General features: G+C 55.2%; 1 protein-coding gene across 1 annotated transcript in view; it reads left to right on the top strand.

Moving 5' to 3' along the window:
• The window catches only part of DCHS1 (dachsous cadherin-related 1), a 33,889-nt gene extending 18,006 nt beyond the window's left edge, over positions 1-15,883 (top strand). The window contains exons 3-21 of the mRNA XM_030918135.1: positions 2,891-3,079; positions 3,177-3,408; positions 3,549-3,785; positions 4,127-5,152; positions 5,374-5,567; positions 5,775-5,871; positions 5,972-6,129; positions 6,336-7,200; positions 7,287-7,526; positions 7,621-7,746; positions 8,366-8,575; positions 9,542-10,420; positions 10,543-10,656; positions 10,828-11,039; positions 11,129-11,283; positions 11,477-11,607; positions 11,722-12,005; positions 12,346-12,484; positions 12,824-15,883. Coding sequence (XP_030773995.1) covers positions 2,891-3,079; positions 3,177-3,408; positions 3,549-3,785; positions 4,127-5,152; positions 5,374-5,567; positions 5,775-5,871; positions 5,972-6,129; positions 6,336-7,200; positions 7,287-7,526; positions 7,621-7,746; positions 8,366-8,575; positions 9,542-10,420; positions 10,543-10,656; positions 10,828-11,039; positions 11,129-11,283; positions 11,477-11,607; positions 11,722-12,005; positions 12,346-12,484; positions 12,824-15,435 — 8,100 coding nt within the window. The 3' untranslated portion in view covers positions 15,436-15,883. The remainder of the gene's footprint in view (positions 1-2,890; positions 3,080-3,176; positions 3,409-3,548; positions 3,786-4,126; positions 5,153-5,373; positions 5,568-5,774; positions 5,872-5,971; positions 6,130-6,335; positions 7,201-7,286; positions 7,527-7,620; positions 7,747-8,365; positions 8,576-9,541; positions 10,421-10,542; positions 10,657-10,827; positions 11,040-11,128; positions 11,284-11,476; positions 11,608-11,721; positions 12,006-12,345; positions 12,485-12,823) is intronic.
• The last annotated feature ends 228 nt before the right edge of the window (positions 15,884-16,111 follow it).

The raw sequence follows: 16,111 nt of genomic DNA, 5'->3' as shown, positions 1-16,111 counted from the left end.
ACCTCGCCCGGCTAATTTTTTGTATTTTTTAGTAGAGACGGGGTTTCACCGTGTTAGCCAGGATGGTCTCGATCTCCTGACCTCGTGATCTGCCCGTCTCGGCCTCCCAAAGTGCTGGGATTACAGGCTTGAGCCACCGCGCCCGGCTGTTACAAGAAGTCTTAATGTTTGAATTATTCAATATAAATGTATTGAATGTCTACCATGTGCCAGTCACTGTATTAGAGACATGGAATACAGTCATGAAAGCATCACTCCCCTCATCTTAAGGAGTTTATAGAGGGGAGATTCATGAGCAAAGAAATAGTTTCATTCCAATAAAAACATTTCCATTTGGGGATATATATGAGGTACAGATAGGCAGTATGAGTGCTTTCCCGAAAGAAGGGACCCTTGAGTTGAGACTTAAAGAATGAGCAATTTATGAGAGTATCAGATGGGGGAAGGCTTCCAAGCAGAGGTGAGGTGCACAGAGGTGTGGGAGGGCCCAGCTTGTTCAAGGGCCTACTAGGGGTTCAGGATATCTGGAGTTAAGACCGGAGATGGGAGGGTGGGGGAAGAGAGTGCACGGAGGCTCAGTCAAGTCAGAGGGTTTGAGCTTTTTACTATGGGGAATACTGAAGATTTTGAGTAGAGGAGCAATATTATCAGATTTGTTTATGCAAATGGTAGTCGATGTAGAGCAGTGGTTTATAACCATGGGAGACTTTGCCCCCCAGAAGGGATATTAGCAATATCTACAGAAATTTCTGATTGTCACAACTGGTGGTATACTATTGGCATCTAGTGGGTAGAGGCTGAGAATGCTGCTAACCATCCTGTAATGCACTTGACAGCTCCCATAATAAAGCATTATCTGGTCCAAAAGGTCAGTAGTGCCAATGTTGAGAAACCCTGGTGTAGAGTACAGATCAGAGGGTCAGACCTCTATAAGAAGGCAGTCAAAATAATGCAGGGGAGCAATAACTCAGGACAACTCAGGCCTAAGTCAGAATGGTGATAATGGTGATGGAGAGAAACAGACAAATAGAGTTAATGAGGACTTACTTAATCCCTGGTTGATTGATATAGCAGGTGAGAAAAAGGGAAGAACTGATTTCTGGCTTTAGCAACTGTGTGGATGGAAGAATCATTAGAGCAGGTTTGGAATGATCATGAGTTTAGTTTTGGGCTGGTTGGATTTAGGGTGCCTGTGGGACATCCAAGTGGAGGTGCTGAGCAGCCATCTGGATGTACAAGTTTGGAAATCTCAGAGGAGTGGTCTAGAGTGAAAGTATAGACGATGGTTGAAGTAAAAGACAAGGCCCTGAGAGAGTGTGTGAAGTGAGAAGAGGCCAAGGAGAGATTCCAGGGAACAGTGTCTAAGAACAGGCAGATAAGGGGAGATGGAGGAAGACTGGCAGTGGTGATGGGGGAAGCAGTGGGTGGAGAAGCAGGAAAAGTAGTGTCAAGAAGTCACAGCAGGAGAGATGGGCATGGTGATGCATCCTTGTAATCCAAGCCACTCGGGAGGCTGAGGCAGGAGGATTACTTGAGCCCAGTAGTTCCAGACCTGCCTGGACAACATAGTGAGAGACTGTCTTACAAAATAAATAAAGGCCAGGCACAGTGGTTCACGCCTGTAATCTCAGCACTTTGGGAAGCCAAGGTGGAAGGACTGGCTGAGGCCAGGAGTTTGAGACCAGCCTGGGCAACATACTGAAAACTGTCTATGCAAAAAATAAAAAAACAAGCCAGGCATGGTGGTGCACACCTGTAGTCCTAGTTGTTCAGGAGGCTGAGGCAGGAGGATTGCTTGAGCCCAGGAGTTCAAAGTTGCAGTGAGCTAGGATCACACCACTGCACCCCAGACTGGGCAACAGAGAGCCTGTCTCAAAAATAAAATTAAATAAATAATGTATGTTTTAAAAAGTCAAAGCAGGAGGTACACCTGGGAAGGAGGTTGGGATGGGCATATGGAGTAAGTTTGGAGGCTGGTAGGAAGTTTAGAGAGTTCACAGATAAATGTCTTTCTTTTCTCCTTGAAATAGTGTATGTGATGAGAGCAAAGGATGGGATGGGGGCAAGAGGAGAGGGATGAAGTTTATTATGGCTTTGGGGCAGAAGGGGAGAGGGAGCTGACCAAGGTCGGACTGAGATGCTGAGCTGAGAATCTGCTGAAAAAGGAGACTATATTTGCAGTGAAACCTCTGAGCAGGGGTTGTGCAGGCCAGGAAATTCACTTCTGCCTTGCTCATTTCCAATCAGTGGCCCCTGTGCCTTTTGGGTCACTTCCTGACAACTTCCCCGGACCACTGTTTATTGCTTTCTTCCTGCAGCGAGTCAGAGGGCAAAGGTCATTAACAGCTTCTGGAGATGGTGCCGCAGCTGTACTGCTGCCTGCCAGGATTGATGCAGAGGAAGTCTGTCTCCTGGGATATCCGGGCCCACAGCCACAGTAGAGAGTTGGAGCAGAAGCTGTTTCCAGGGTTCAGCCATGGCAGGGTCTCGGTGTCTCTCAGGAGGCTAAACAATGCACAGGTCATTTCTATCAAGGGTCTGGGCAACAATCAGCAGTCCTTGGCCAGCTTTCTCTCTAAGCACATTTTCTGGCTGAGAAAGGGGAACTCTCCAGCTTCCTGTTGCAGCATATCATGACCCTGAGGTCCTTATATCCACAAAGAGCACTTTGTCACAGGCTACAGTTGTCAGTACCAGCTAACCCACTATTGAGGGCCTAATGTGTACCCAATGTATAAAACTTAGTGTGAAAGAAGGTTTTGTTACAAAGCGGGATGATCAGACTGTCGATTTACTCAGTGAAAAAAAATACGGGTAAAGCACCTACTGTGTACCTTGCACTGTACTAGGCAAACAAGAGGGGACACCACTCACCCCAGTCTCTCCCTAGGTGACAGCCACAGATGCGGATAGTGGCCTGTTTGGCCTCCTCTCCTATTCCTTGGGTGCTGGACTTGGGTCTTTTGGATCTCCCCCGTTCCGCATTGATGCCCACAGTGGTGATGTGTGCACAACCCGGACCCTGGACCGTGACCAGGGGCCCTCAAGCTTTGACTTCACAGTGACAGCTGTGGATGGGGTGAGTCAGTAGACCATGGGTAGGTTGGGATGTTGGGGTAGAGCACTCACCCGGGCCAGACAAGGCTCACCCGACCTGTGGCTGCATGTCCCACCAGGGAGGCCTCAAGTCCATGGTATATGTGAAGGTGTTTCTGTCAGACGAGAACGACAACCCTCCTCAGTTTTATCCACGGGAGTATGCTGCCAGTATAAGTGCCCAGAGTCCACCAGGCACAGCTGTGCTGAGGGTGCGTGCCCATGACCCTGACCAGGGGTCCCATGGGCGACTCACCTACCATATCCTGGCTGGCAATAGCCCCCCACTTTTTGCATTGGATGAGCAATCAGGTGAGGATCCTCCCATTCCTGGGGCCTTCCCCCAGGTCTCCCTCCCCACCTGCCTAAATGATGTCCTACCCACCTCTTCCATAACCTTTCTGGCCCTAGTAAGTTTCATTATATATTTCTGCTTCTATCCTTCCTCCCAGGGCTGTTGACAGTAGCTTGGCCCTTGGCCAGACGGGCCAACTCTGTGGTGCAGCTGGAGATTGGGGCTCAGGATGGAGGTGGCCTGCAGACAGAACCCAGTGCCCGAGTGAACATCAGCATTGTGCCTGGAACCCCCACACCACCCATATTTGAGCAACTACAGTATGTTTTTTCTGTGCCAGAGGATGTGGCACCAGGCACCAGTGTGGGCATAGTCCAGGCACACAACCCACCAGGTATCATTTAGCTTTATACCCACTTGGTGCTAGACCCAAATACCCCAGTATAACCCTCCAGCACCATCTGAAGGTACCTTAGAGTATCACAGCGCAGATAGCCCCGGAGTATAAAACACTCTGGTACCAATGCCCAGCACCTTAGGCACGGTGCAGGCACACTGCTTCATGAGGCACAGGAATGTCACCTCAGTGCCAACCAACTTCTTTGCCAACCCCTACCCCTCCTCCTAATATTTTGAAAGGCATGGGTGTGGGCACTGCCCATTCCTTCTTGGGATCAGAATCTGGGTCCTGACTCAATAAGGGACTTTTTCCTGATCCCGTTTTGTCCTCCCTAGGTCGCTTGGCACCTGTGACCCTTTCCCTATCAGGTGGGGATCCCCGAGGACTCTTCTCCCTAGATGTGATTTCGGGGCTGTTGCAAACACTTCGCCCTCTGGACCGGGAGCTACTGGGACCGGTACTGGAGCTGGAGGTGCGAGCAGGCAGTGGAGTCCCCCCAGCTTTCGCTGTAGCTCGGGTGCGTGTGCTGCTGGATGATGTGAATGACAACTCCCCTGCCTTTCCTGCACCTGAAGACACGGTATTGCTACCACCAAACACTGCCCCAGGGACTCCCATCTATACACTGCGGGCTCTTGACCCCGACTCAGGTGTTAACAGTCGAGTCACGTTTACCCTGCTTGCTGGGGGTGGTGGAGCCTTCACCGTGGACCCCACCACAGGCCATGTACGGCTTATGAGGCCTCTGGGACCCTCAGGAGGGCCAGCCCATGAGCTGGAGCTGGAGGCCCGGGATGGGGGCTCCCCACCACGCACCAGCCACTTTCGACTGCGGGTGGTGGTACAGGATGTGGGAACCCGTGGTTTGGCTCCCCAATTCGACAGCCCTACCTACCGTGTGGACCTGCCCTCAGGCACCACCCCTGGAACTCAGGTCCTGCAAGTGCAGGCCCAAGCACCAGATGGGGGCCCTGTCACCTATCACCTTGCAGCAGAGGGAGCAAGTAGCCCCTTTGGCCTGGAGCCACAGAGTGGGTGGCTATGGGTGCGGGCAGCGCTGGACCGTGAGGCCCAGGAGTTGTACATACTGAAGGTAATGGCAGTGTCTGGGTCCAAAGCTGAGTTGGGGCAGCAGACAGGCACAGCCACTGTGAGGGTCAGCATCCTCAACCAGAATGAACACAGTCCCCGCTTATCTGAGGATCCCACCTTCCTGGCTGTGGCTGAGAACCAGCCCCCAGGGACCAGCGTGGGCCGAGTCTTTGCCACTGACCGAGACTCGGGACCCAATGGACGTCTGACCTACAGCCTGCAACAACTGTCTGAAGACAGCAAGGCCTTCCGCATCCACCCTCAGACTGGTGAGCACAGAGACCCAAATCCTGAGACCCCATAACTTTATCCCCAGCCTGGTGAATATCCAGACAGTATTCCCAACCCCCAGCTCCCATCTCACCCCTGAGAATGAGGATTTAGCCCTGGCATTCCCTCCCCCACTCCCCAAACCCCAGCTTCTTAGGTGCAGGCCTCAGGCTCTGCATCCCTAAATATCTCATACATGATCCCCTTCTTGCACTCCCAGGAGAAGTGACCACACTCCAAACCCTGGACCGTGAGCAGCAAAGCACCTATCAGCTCCTGGTGCAGGTGCAGGATGGAGGGAGTCCATCCCACAGCACCACAGGCACTGTGCATGTTGCAGTGCTTGACCTCAACGACAACAGCCCCACCTTCCTGCAGGCTTCAGGAGCTGCTGCTGGCGGCCTCCCTATACAGGTATGTGAAGTGGCAGGACTTTGTCCTGAAAACTGTGAGAGAGAATAGGGATCTCCCCATAGAGCTGTAGACGTAGGTAAGAGACTGCCTCCTGGATCGGGTGTGAGAGCCGAAAAGAGGTTCTGCCTGCCCACAGGTGAGGGAAGCTTTATCCTGAGTTGTCTGAAGAACAGGAAAGAGACAACTAGGTGAGTTGTGTTCCCACAGGTACCAGACCGCGTGCCTCCAGGAACACTGGTGACGACTCTGCAAGCGAGGGATCCAGATGAGGGAGAGAATGGGACCATCTTGTACACGCTAACTGGTATGGGAGTGGAGAGAAGAGAATTGGTGGGTGATGGCATGCCCTCATGGCCTGCCCAACTCTGGGCCCCAAGCCCTCATCTTCCTCTGCCTGTCCCCAGGTCCCGGCTCAGAACTTTTCTCTCTGAACCCTCACTCAGGGGAGCTGCTCACTGCAGCTCCCCTGATCCGAGCAGAGCGGCCCCACTATGTGCTGACACTGAGTGCTCACGACCAAGGCAGCCCTCCTCGAAGTGCCAGCCTCCAGCTGCTGGTGCAGGTATGGCTGCCCTTCCCACAGTCTGCCCACCTCCCCTTGGCTACCGCTGTAGGTCCCCTTCAGTAGCTCCAGCTTCATGGGAGTCTTTGGGCTCCAGTAGTAGTAAGGTTACTCTGACCACTCTTTCCTACCACCTGGGAAGCCAGCCCAGATCTCCTTTTACACTGGCCCTCACAATTCTGTTCTCCCTCCCCGGTCCACAACAGGTGCTTCCCTCAGCTCGCTTGGCCGAGCCGCCCCCAGATCTCGCAGAGCTGGACCCAGCGGCACCAGTGCCTGTCGTGCTGACGGTGACAGCAGCTGAGGGGCTGCGGCCTGGCTCTCTGTTGGGCTCGGTGGCACCGCCAGAGCCCGCAGGTTTGGGCGCACTCACCTACACACTGGTGGGTGGTGCCGATCCCGAGGGCACCTTCGCGCTGGATGCGGCCTCAGGGCGCTTGTACCTGGCGCGGCCCCTGGACTTCGAAGCAGGCCCACCGTGGCGCGCGCTCACGGTACGCGCTGAGGGGCCGGGAGGCGCTGGAGCGCGGCTGCTGCGAGTGCAGGTGCGCGTGCAGGACGAGAATGAGCATGCGCCCGCCTTCGCGCGCGATCCGCTGGCGCTGGCGCTGCCCGAGAACCCGGAGCCCGGCGCAGCGCTGTACACTTTCCGCGCGTCGGACGCCGACGGCCCCGGCCCCAATAGTGACGTGCGCTACCGCCTGCTGCGCCAGGAGCCGCCCGTGCCGGCGCTTCGCCTGGACGCGCGCACCGGGGCGCTCAGCGCTCCGCGCGGCCTGGACCGAGAGACCACTCCCGCGCTGCTGCTGCTGGTGGAAGCCATCGATCGCCCAGCCAACGCCAGCCGCCGCCGTGCAGCGCGCGTTTCTGCGCGCGTCTTCGTCACGGATGAGAATGACAACGCGCCTGTCTTCGCCTCGCCCTCACGCGTGCGCCTCCCAGAGGACCAGCCGCCTGGGCCCGCGGCGCTGCACGTGGTAGCCCGGGACCCGGACCTGGGCGAGGCCGCACGCGTGTCCTATCGGCTGGCATCTGGCGGGGACGGACACTTCCGGCTGCACTCAAGCACTGGTGAGAGTTTGGTTGAGGGTGAGGGCGAGGAAGGTGCTGATGTGGAGTGTTGAGGTCCCCACCAACCTGCCTTACTGCTCACCTAGGAGCGCTGTCCGTGGTGCAGCCGTTGGATCGCGAACAACGAGCTGAGCACGTACTGACAGTGGTGGCCTCAGACCACGGCTCCCCGCCGCGCTCGGCCACTCAGGTGCTGACCGTCAGTGTCGCTGACGTCAACGACGAGGCGCCTACTTTCCAGCAGCAGGAGTACAGCGTCCTCTTGCGTGAGAACAGCCCGCCTGGCACATCTCTGCTCACCTTGCGAGCAACCGACCCCGACCTGGGTAAGACCTCGGGGGATGAATTATGAGTGGGATGGACTGGGGCAAGAAAGAGCGTTTTTACCCTCTGATCGCCCTCCATGCTGTCCCTCCTCAGGGGCCAACGGGCAAGTGACTTATGGAGGCGTCTCTAGCGGAAGCTTTTCTCTGGATCCTGACACTGGTGTTCTCACGACTCTTCGGGCCCTTGATCGAGAGGAGCAGGAGGAGATCAACCTGACAGGTACATGTTGACAGCACCCCAAAAGCCTGAGTGAGGTGTTGTAAACACCAGTATTACCTGGACAGAATACCCAAAGTACTACCTTCTAGAAGTTTTTGCCTAATGCCACAAAGCTTCTGTTACGTTTTTGGACCCTTTTGGGGAGTCAAGAGTTTGGCAGGGTGCAAGGTGAACTGAATTCTAGACTGCCACAACTGTGACCATACAAATTCTAAAATGCATAATGTCACAGCTATGCCCTCCAGGCCTCCCTCAGATACCGCAGCCATTTAACAGAGGAGCATATTGATACTGAATATTGGAGAGGTCAAGTGACTTGCTCGAGCTCATGCAGCTTGGAAGTGGCAGGGCTGGGACTTGAACCCAGATCTTTTCATACCTCATTTAGTGCCTTTCCTGTTACACCACCACTAGTCCAAGATATATCTTGCATGCACCAAGCATGGGAGGTAGGACACATGTATGTTTATGTATGCATGACACATGTGTGCCTGGGAAGTATGGAGAGATGGACATTTTCTGGTTTGTGTGCGCCTAATGAACGTATATGACCACTATGTGGTGTGGATTTCTCCATGTGATGAGAGCAGACTAGATCATTGATTTTGCTTTCCCACAGTGTATGCCCAGGACAGGGGCTCACCTCCCCAGTTAACTCATGCCACTGTTCGAGTGGCTGTGGAGGATGAGAATGACCATGCACCAACCTTTGGGAGTACCCATCTCTCTCTGGAGGTGCCTGAGGGCCAGGACCCCCAAACCCTTACCATGCTTCGAGCTTCTGATCCAGATGTGGGAGCCAATGGGCAGTTGCAGTACCGCATCCTAGGTGAGAACCTTCCCACTCCCACTAACTCAGCACCCACTTGCCTGGTTCTTGCTCCTCCTTGGCTACTGTCAGCCTCAGTGCATGTGTCTGGGTCTCCTTTTCCCTCGTGATATCGTCCACCTTTTCTTTCATGCTTACACCCAGTGTATCTGGGTATCTCTTTCCATGCCCTTTATCTCCCTGTGTGTCTCTGTTTCTATCTTCCTATTTCTTTTCTTTCTCATTTGTTTCTCCCTGTAGAGCAGTCGTTCTCAAACTTTTTGGTCCCAGAAACCCTTAACACTCTTAATTTTTGAGAACCCTAAAGAGTTTTTATGTGGATTATATCAGTATTTACTGTATTAGGTAATAAAACTGAGATGATGTTAAATATGATTGTGAAACAAGCCAATGAAGTATACAGCTTGCCGGTATTTCTGTGTAAGCACAAGGAAATACTAAGATTTCAAGTAACAATTTGTTGGACAGTAATTAATTTCAGAGATTAAAGCAGGTATAACTGAAGATAGCCAGAACAAACTGAATCTCTGAAGACACACACATTCATGCTCTAAACTTTCTATCTAGAATATTCTAGAAAACACAAGAATACATAAGCACACATTCCATTAACCAAGACATTATGTCATCACATGTCATAGAGCATCTGCAAATTCTACTGTACATCTGTGAGATAATGAGAATAAAAAGGCGATATAATGGCTTAGTAGTGCTATGAAATAATTTTGATCTTATGCATATGAAAAGGACCTGGGGGACTCCTGGGGTTCCCAGACCACACACAGATGATACCAGCTGCTTTACAGTATCTTCTGTTACTTTCCATTTCTGTTTTTCTGTTTTTCTTCCTTTCTTTCATAAGTTCAGTTGCTTTTGTGCACATGCTCACTCTCTCTGCTGTTGTCTGTCAATCACCCCCATCCCCATGACACATGTATATTTATATGTGCATGCCCTTCTCTGCAGATGGGGACCCATCAGGAGCCTTTGTCCTAGACCTTGCTTCTGGAGAGTTTGGCACCATGAGGCCACTAGACAGAGAGGTGGAACCAGCTTTCCAGCTGAGGATAGAGGCCCGGGATGGAGGCCAGCCAGCTCTCAGTGCCACGCTGCTTTTGACAGTGACAGTGCTGGATGCCAATGACCATGCTCCAGCCTTTCCTGTGCCTGCCTACTCTGTGGAGGTGCCGGAGGATGTGCCTGCAGGGACCCTGCTGCTGCAGCTACAAGCTCATGACCCTGATGCTGGAGCCAATGGCCGTGTGACTTACTACCTGGGTGCCGGTACAGCAGGAGCCTTCCTGCTGGAGCCTAGCTCTGGAGAACTGCGCACAGCTGCAGCCTTGGACAGAGAACAGTGTCCCAGCTACACCTTTGCTGTGAGTGCAGTGGATGGTGCAGCTGCTGGGCCCCTAAGCACCACAGTGTCTGTCACCATCATGGTGCGTGATGTCAATGACCATGCACCCACCTTCCCCACCAGTCCTCTGCGCCTACGCCTGCCCCGCCCAGGCCCCAGCTTCAGTACCCCAACTCTGGCTCTGGCCACACTGAGAGCTGAAGATCGTGATGCTGGTGCCAATGCTTCCATTCTGTACCGACTGGCGGGCACACCACCTCCTGGCACTACTGTGGACTCTTACACTGGTGAAATCCGTGTGGCCCGCTCTCCTGTAGTTCTAGGCCCCCGGGATCGTGTCCTCTTCATTGTGGCCACTGATCTTGGCCGTCCAGCTCGCTCTGCCACTGGTGTGATCATTGTTGGACTGCAGGGGGAAGCTGAGCATGGACCCCGCTTTCCCCGGACTAGCAGTGAGGCTATGATTCGTGAGAATGCGCCCCCAGGTGGGTTCCCAGCCATTTCTCCCAGATTCAAACTCCCAAATGGGCCGGGGTTGCCCATTGAAAATGTCCCCAAACTCTCCCAGTCTCACGCTCGCAGTCCAACAATACCATTCTTTCTGCAGGGACTCCTATTGTCTCCCCGAGGGCTGTCCATGCAGGAGGCACAAATGGACCCATCACCTACAGCATTCTCAGTGGGAATGAGAAAGGGACATTCTCCATCCAGCCTAGTACAGGTAAGGAATAGGAGCAGGGGCTCTGTGCGGGACAGGCTACTGCGGAAGCAGGTTCTTTGCATCAGAGGAGCCTTTGATGGGTGAAGGGCTATCCTTGAGTAAGGGGTCTCAGAGAAGGAGGCTCCAGGGCAAGCAAAGGGAGCTGTCACTGATGCATTCTGCCTCCCCCAGGTGCCATCACAGTTCTCTCAGCAGAGGGGCTGGACTTCGAGGTGAGTCCACGACTGCGACTGGTGCTGCAGGCAGAGAGTGGAGGAGCCTTTGCCTTCACTGTGCTGACCCTGACCCTGCAAGATGCCAACGACAATGCTCCCCGTTTCCTGCGGCCCCATTACGTGGCCTTCCTTCCTGAGTCCCGGCCCTTGGAGGGGCCCCTGCTGCAGGTGTGGGGTGTGATGGAAAGATGGGGGAGCAGGGCTAGTCAGACTTGTCTATGGCCAGACCAGTCCCAGCAGCCTCCTACCCTCACCAGGTGGAGGCAGATGACCTGGATCAAGGCTCTGGAGGACAGATTTCCTACAGTCTGGCTGCATCCCAGCTGGCACGTGGATTGTTCCACGTAGACCCAGCCACAGGCACTATCACTACCACAGCCATCCTGGACCGTGAGATCTGGGCCGAAACACGGTGAGTCCTGGCCCTGTGGACCCAAGACCCTATCTTGGGCCTGTCCAGTTTAAAGCCCTGCCTTGAACCCATCTCAGTCCCTTGGCCACATCCTGAATTCCCCAGCCCTAAGGTCTGTCCTGAGTCCTCCTGGCCCTGCCCAGAGTTCCCCCTTATTGCCATGCTCCACCCGATGATTGTGCTTTGTACCCAGGTTGGTACTGATGGCCACAGACAGAGGGAGCCCAGCCCTGGTGGGCTCAGCTACCTTGACGGTGATGGTCATCGACACCAATGACAATCGCCCCACTATCCCCCAGCCCTGGGAGCTCCGAGTGTCAGAAGGTGAGACTGGGTAAAGTGGGTGGCATAAAGGGTGGCAGAGAGACATTTTTCTCCACCCTGCGGCTCAAGGTGGGGCTGTGTCCATGCCAAACACATTTGTCTTGTGTATTTCAGATGCGTTATTGGGCTCAGAGATTGCACAGGTAACAGGGAATGATGTGGACTCAGGACCGGTGCTATGGTATGTGCTGAGCCCATCTGGGCCCCAGGATCCCTTCAGTGTTGGCCGCTATGGAGGCCGTGTCTCCCTCACGGGGCCCCTGGACTTTGAGCAGTGTGACCGCTACCAGCTGCAGCTGCTGGCGCATGATGGGCCTCATGAGGGCCGTGCCAACCTCACAGTACTTGTGGAGGATGTCAATGATAATGCACCTGCCTTCTCACAGAGCCTCTACCAGGTATTGACACCCCTGGATCCACCTTCACCTGGGCCTGGGTTGTTCCTATTGGAGGGAAGTATCAGAGCTAGCAGCTGCTGAGGTGGGCTGGACGTTGGAGCTGATCTGGGAATGGGAGGGTCCCAAGTCCTGTGAACTACATCCTGGTTTTGCATCCTGTACCCACAAAGGGGAGAAGGTGGGCATTTCCCATTCGAATACTTAGGAATAGGGGCTCCAAGTATTCCAAGTATTGGAATGGACACCAAGCAGGGCTCAAGGAAGCGAGCTCCAGAACAGGCTGCATGGACAGCAGGGCAAATGGGAAGCCTGGCCGTAAGCACTTCTCCTCACACTTCAGGTAATGCTGCTTGAGCACACACCCCCAGGCAGTGCCATTCTCTCCGTCTCTGCCACTGATCGGGACTCAGGTGCCAATGGTCACATCTCCTACCACCTGGCTTCCCCTGCTGATGGCTTCAGTGTTGACCCCAACAATGGTGCGTCTTTCCCAGGATCTGCCACTTGCCTTTGACTGTGTTACGCTATAATCTGACCTCATTCCTTGAATTTGTTACTCAAACTCTTTAACTCCTGGATGTCTGTCCCAGGGAGGACATTTCCTCCCTTCTGTCTTCATTGTAAGCCCCTTGTTGAGTGCATGTCTAGAAGCTGTTCCCTAAGCTGTGAATCCTTGAGGCCATCCCCTTGTCTCCCAGCAGATAGGCCATTCCCTGAGTCTAACTTCCAAAACCATTTCCTAGATCCTGAAGGGTCACTCTTCTGTTCACTCACAGCCTTTGCTGAATATGTTTCTTTCCCTTCCATTCGCATCTCAGGGACCCTGTTCACAATAGTGGGAACAGTGGCCTTGGGCCATGACGGGTCAGGAGCAGTGGATGTGGTGCTGGAAGCACGAGACCACGGGACTCCAGGCCGGGCAGCACGAGCCACAGTGCATGTGCAACTGCAGGACCAGAACGACCACGCCCCGAGCTTCACATTGCCACACTACCGTGTGGCTGTGACTGAGGACCTACCCCCTGGCTCCACTCTGCTCACCCTGGAGGCTACAGATGCTGATGGAAGCCGCACCCATGCCGCTGTGGACTACAGCATCATCAGTGGCAACTGGGGCCGAGTCTTCCAGCTGGAACCCAGGCTGGCTGAGGCTGGGGAGAGTGCTGGACCAGGGCCCCAGGCACTGGGCTGCCTGGTGTTGCTTGAACCTCTAGACTTTGAAAGCCTGACACAGTACAATCTAACAGTGGCTGCAGCTGACCGTGGGCAGCCACCCCAAAGCTCAGTCGTGCCAGTCACTGTCACTGTACTAGATGTCAATGACAACCCACCTGTCTTTACCCGAGCATCCTACCGTGTGGCAGTACCTGAGGACACACCTGTTGGAGCTGAGCTGCTGCACGTAGAGGCCTCTGACGCTGACCCTGGCCCTCATGGCCTCGTGCGTTTCACTGTCAGCTCAGGCGACCCATCAGGGCTCTTTGAACTGGATGAGAGCTCAGGCACCTTGCGACTGGCCCATGCCCTGGACTGTGAGACCCAGGCTCAACATCAGCTTGTAGTACAGGCTGCTGACCCTGCTGGTGCACACTTTGCTTTGGCACCAGTGACAATTGAGGTCCAGGATGTGAATGATCATGGCCCAGCCTTCCCACTGAACTTACTCAGCACCAGCCTGGCCGAGAATCAGCCTCCAGGCACTCTCGTGACCACTCTGCATGCAATCGACGGGGATGCTGGGGCTTTTGGGAAGCTCCGTTACAGCCTGTTGGAGGCTGGGCCAGGGCCTGAGGGCCGTGAGGCATTTGCACTGAACAGCTCAACAGGGGAGTTGCGTGCACGAGTGCCCTTTGACTACGAGCACACAGAAAGCTTCCGGCTGCTGGTGGGTGCTGCTGATGCTGGGAATCTCTCAGCCTCTGTCACTGTGTCAGTGCTGGTGACTGGAGAGGATGAGTATGACCCGGTATTTCTGGCACCAACTTTCCACTTCCAAGTGCCCGAAGGTGCCCGGCGTGGCCACAGCTTGGGTCATGTGCAGGCCACAGACGAGGATGGGGGTGCCGATGGCCTGGTTCTGTATTCCCTTGCCACCTCTTCACCCTATTTTGGTATTAACCAGACAACAGGTGCCCTGTACCTGCGGGTGGACAGTCGAGCACCAGGCAGTGGAACAGCCACCACTGGGGGTGGGGGCCGGACCCGGCGGGAAGCACCACGGGAGCTGAGGCTGGAGGTGATAGCACGGGGGCCTCTGCCTGGTTCCCGGAGTGCCACAGTGCCTGTGACCGTGGATATCACCCACACCGCACTGGGCCTGGCACCTGACCTCAACCTGCTATTAGTAGGGGCTGTAGCAGCCTCCTTGGGAGTTGTGGTGGTGCTTGCACTGGCAGCCCTTGTCCTAGGACTTGTTCGGGCCCGTAGCCGCAAGGCTGAGGCAGCCCCTGGCCCAATGTCACAGGCGGCACCCCTAGCCAGTGGCTCACTGCACAAAGTGGGCCGGGAGCCACCTAGTCCACCACCTTCTGAGCACCTCTATCACCAGACTCTTCCCAGCTATGGTGGGCCAGGAGCTGGAGGACCCTACCCCCGTGGTGGCTCCTTGGACCCTTCACATTCAAGTGGCCGAGGCTCAGCAGAGGCTGCAGAGGATGATGAGATCCGCATGATCAATGAGTTCCCCCGTGTGGCCAGTGTGGCCTCCTCTCTGGCTGCCCGTGGCCCTGACTCAGGCATCCAGCAGGATGCAGATGGACTGAGTGACACATCCTGCGAGCCACCTGCCCCTGACACCTGGTATAAGGGCCGAAAGGCAGGGCTGCTGCTGCCAGGTGCAGGAGCCACTCTCTATCGAGAGGAGGGGCCCCCAGCCACTGCCACAGCCTTCCTGGGGGGCTGTGGCCTGAGCCCTGCACCCACTGGGGACTACGGCTTCCCAGCAGATGGCAAGCCATGTGTGGCAGGTGCACTGACAGCCATTGTGGCAGGTGAGGAGGAGCTCCGTGGCAGCTATAACTGGGACTACCTGCTGAGCTGGTGCCCTCAGTTCCAACCACTGGCCAGTGTCTTCACAGAGATCGCTCGGCTCAAGGATGAAGCTCGGCCATGTCCCCCAGCTCCCCGTATCGACCCACCACCCCTCATCACTGCCGTGGCCCACCCAGGAGCCAAGTCTGTGCCCCCCAAGCCAGCAAACACAGCTGCAGCCCGGGCCATCTTCCCACCAGCTTCTCACCGCTCCCCCATCAGCCATGAAGGCTCCCTGTCCTCAGCTGCCATGTCCCCCAGCTTCTCACCCTCTCTGTCTCCTCTGGCTGCTCGCTCACCCGTTGTCTCACCATTTGGGGTGGCCCAGGGTCCCTCAGCCTCGGCACTCAGCACAGAGTCTGGCCTGGAGCCACCTGATGACACGGAGCTGCACATCTAGCTGTGGCCCAGGCTGGGCCCCGACCTGGGATGCGCATAGTGTCCCCAATGCAGGTCCCACTCTGAGCCTGCCCTGGGCAGCCTCGGACTATGACTGGCTATGGGGAGGCCACCACCAGGCCCCAGCTCTCCACCCTGAACTCCCCAGCCCCCTCAGAGCACTAGGACCACAGAAGTCCTGTTGGTCACTGACCTGTGACCAGATCCAATGTGGGGAGAAATATGAAGGAGGTAGCAGCCCTGGGTTCTCCTCAGTGAGGGCTCCCTGCCTTGCACCAGCACCCTGAGATGGAGCTGAGACTTTATTTATTGGGGGTAGGGGGATGGAGGAGGTCCCTCCAACATGTTTGGACCTAGCTCCTTTGGGTTCCACTGACACCCCTGCCCCTGCCCAGAACCAAGTGCCAATTCTCACTCTGGAGCCTTAATAAACTGCAATTTGTATCCAGTCTCCAGCTTTGTTCTATAGGGATGACTGGAAGACACCTGGCAGAGTATTGTGGATGCCTCAGGAGACACAGAGGGGTGGTGGGGTGGGGATGGCACTGGGAGCTCAGGAGCCTAGCCTGAGGCTGATGATCACATCTCTCTGCAGCTAATCTTTTCCTTCTAATATGGGCAAGAGGCCAGCAGGGCCTTGAGAGGGATCAGTTGAGTGGGAGAGGGGATCTTGGGGA

This window comes from Rhinopithecus roxellana, chromosome 15 (assembly GCF_007565055.1).
Source record: "Rhinopithecus roxellana isolate Shanxi Qingling chromosome 15, ASM756505v1, whole genome shotgun sequence".
Lineage (NCBI taxonomy): Eukaryota > Metazoa > Chordata > Mammalia > Primates > Cercopithecidae > Rhinopithecus > Rhinopithecus roxellana.
The sequence above is the reverse complement of the archived record's forward strand: the minus strand, read 5'-3'. Positions and strand labels throughout refer to the sequence as shown.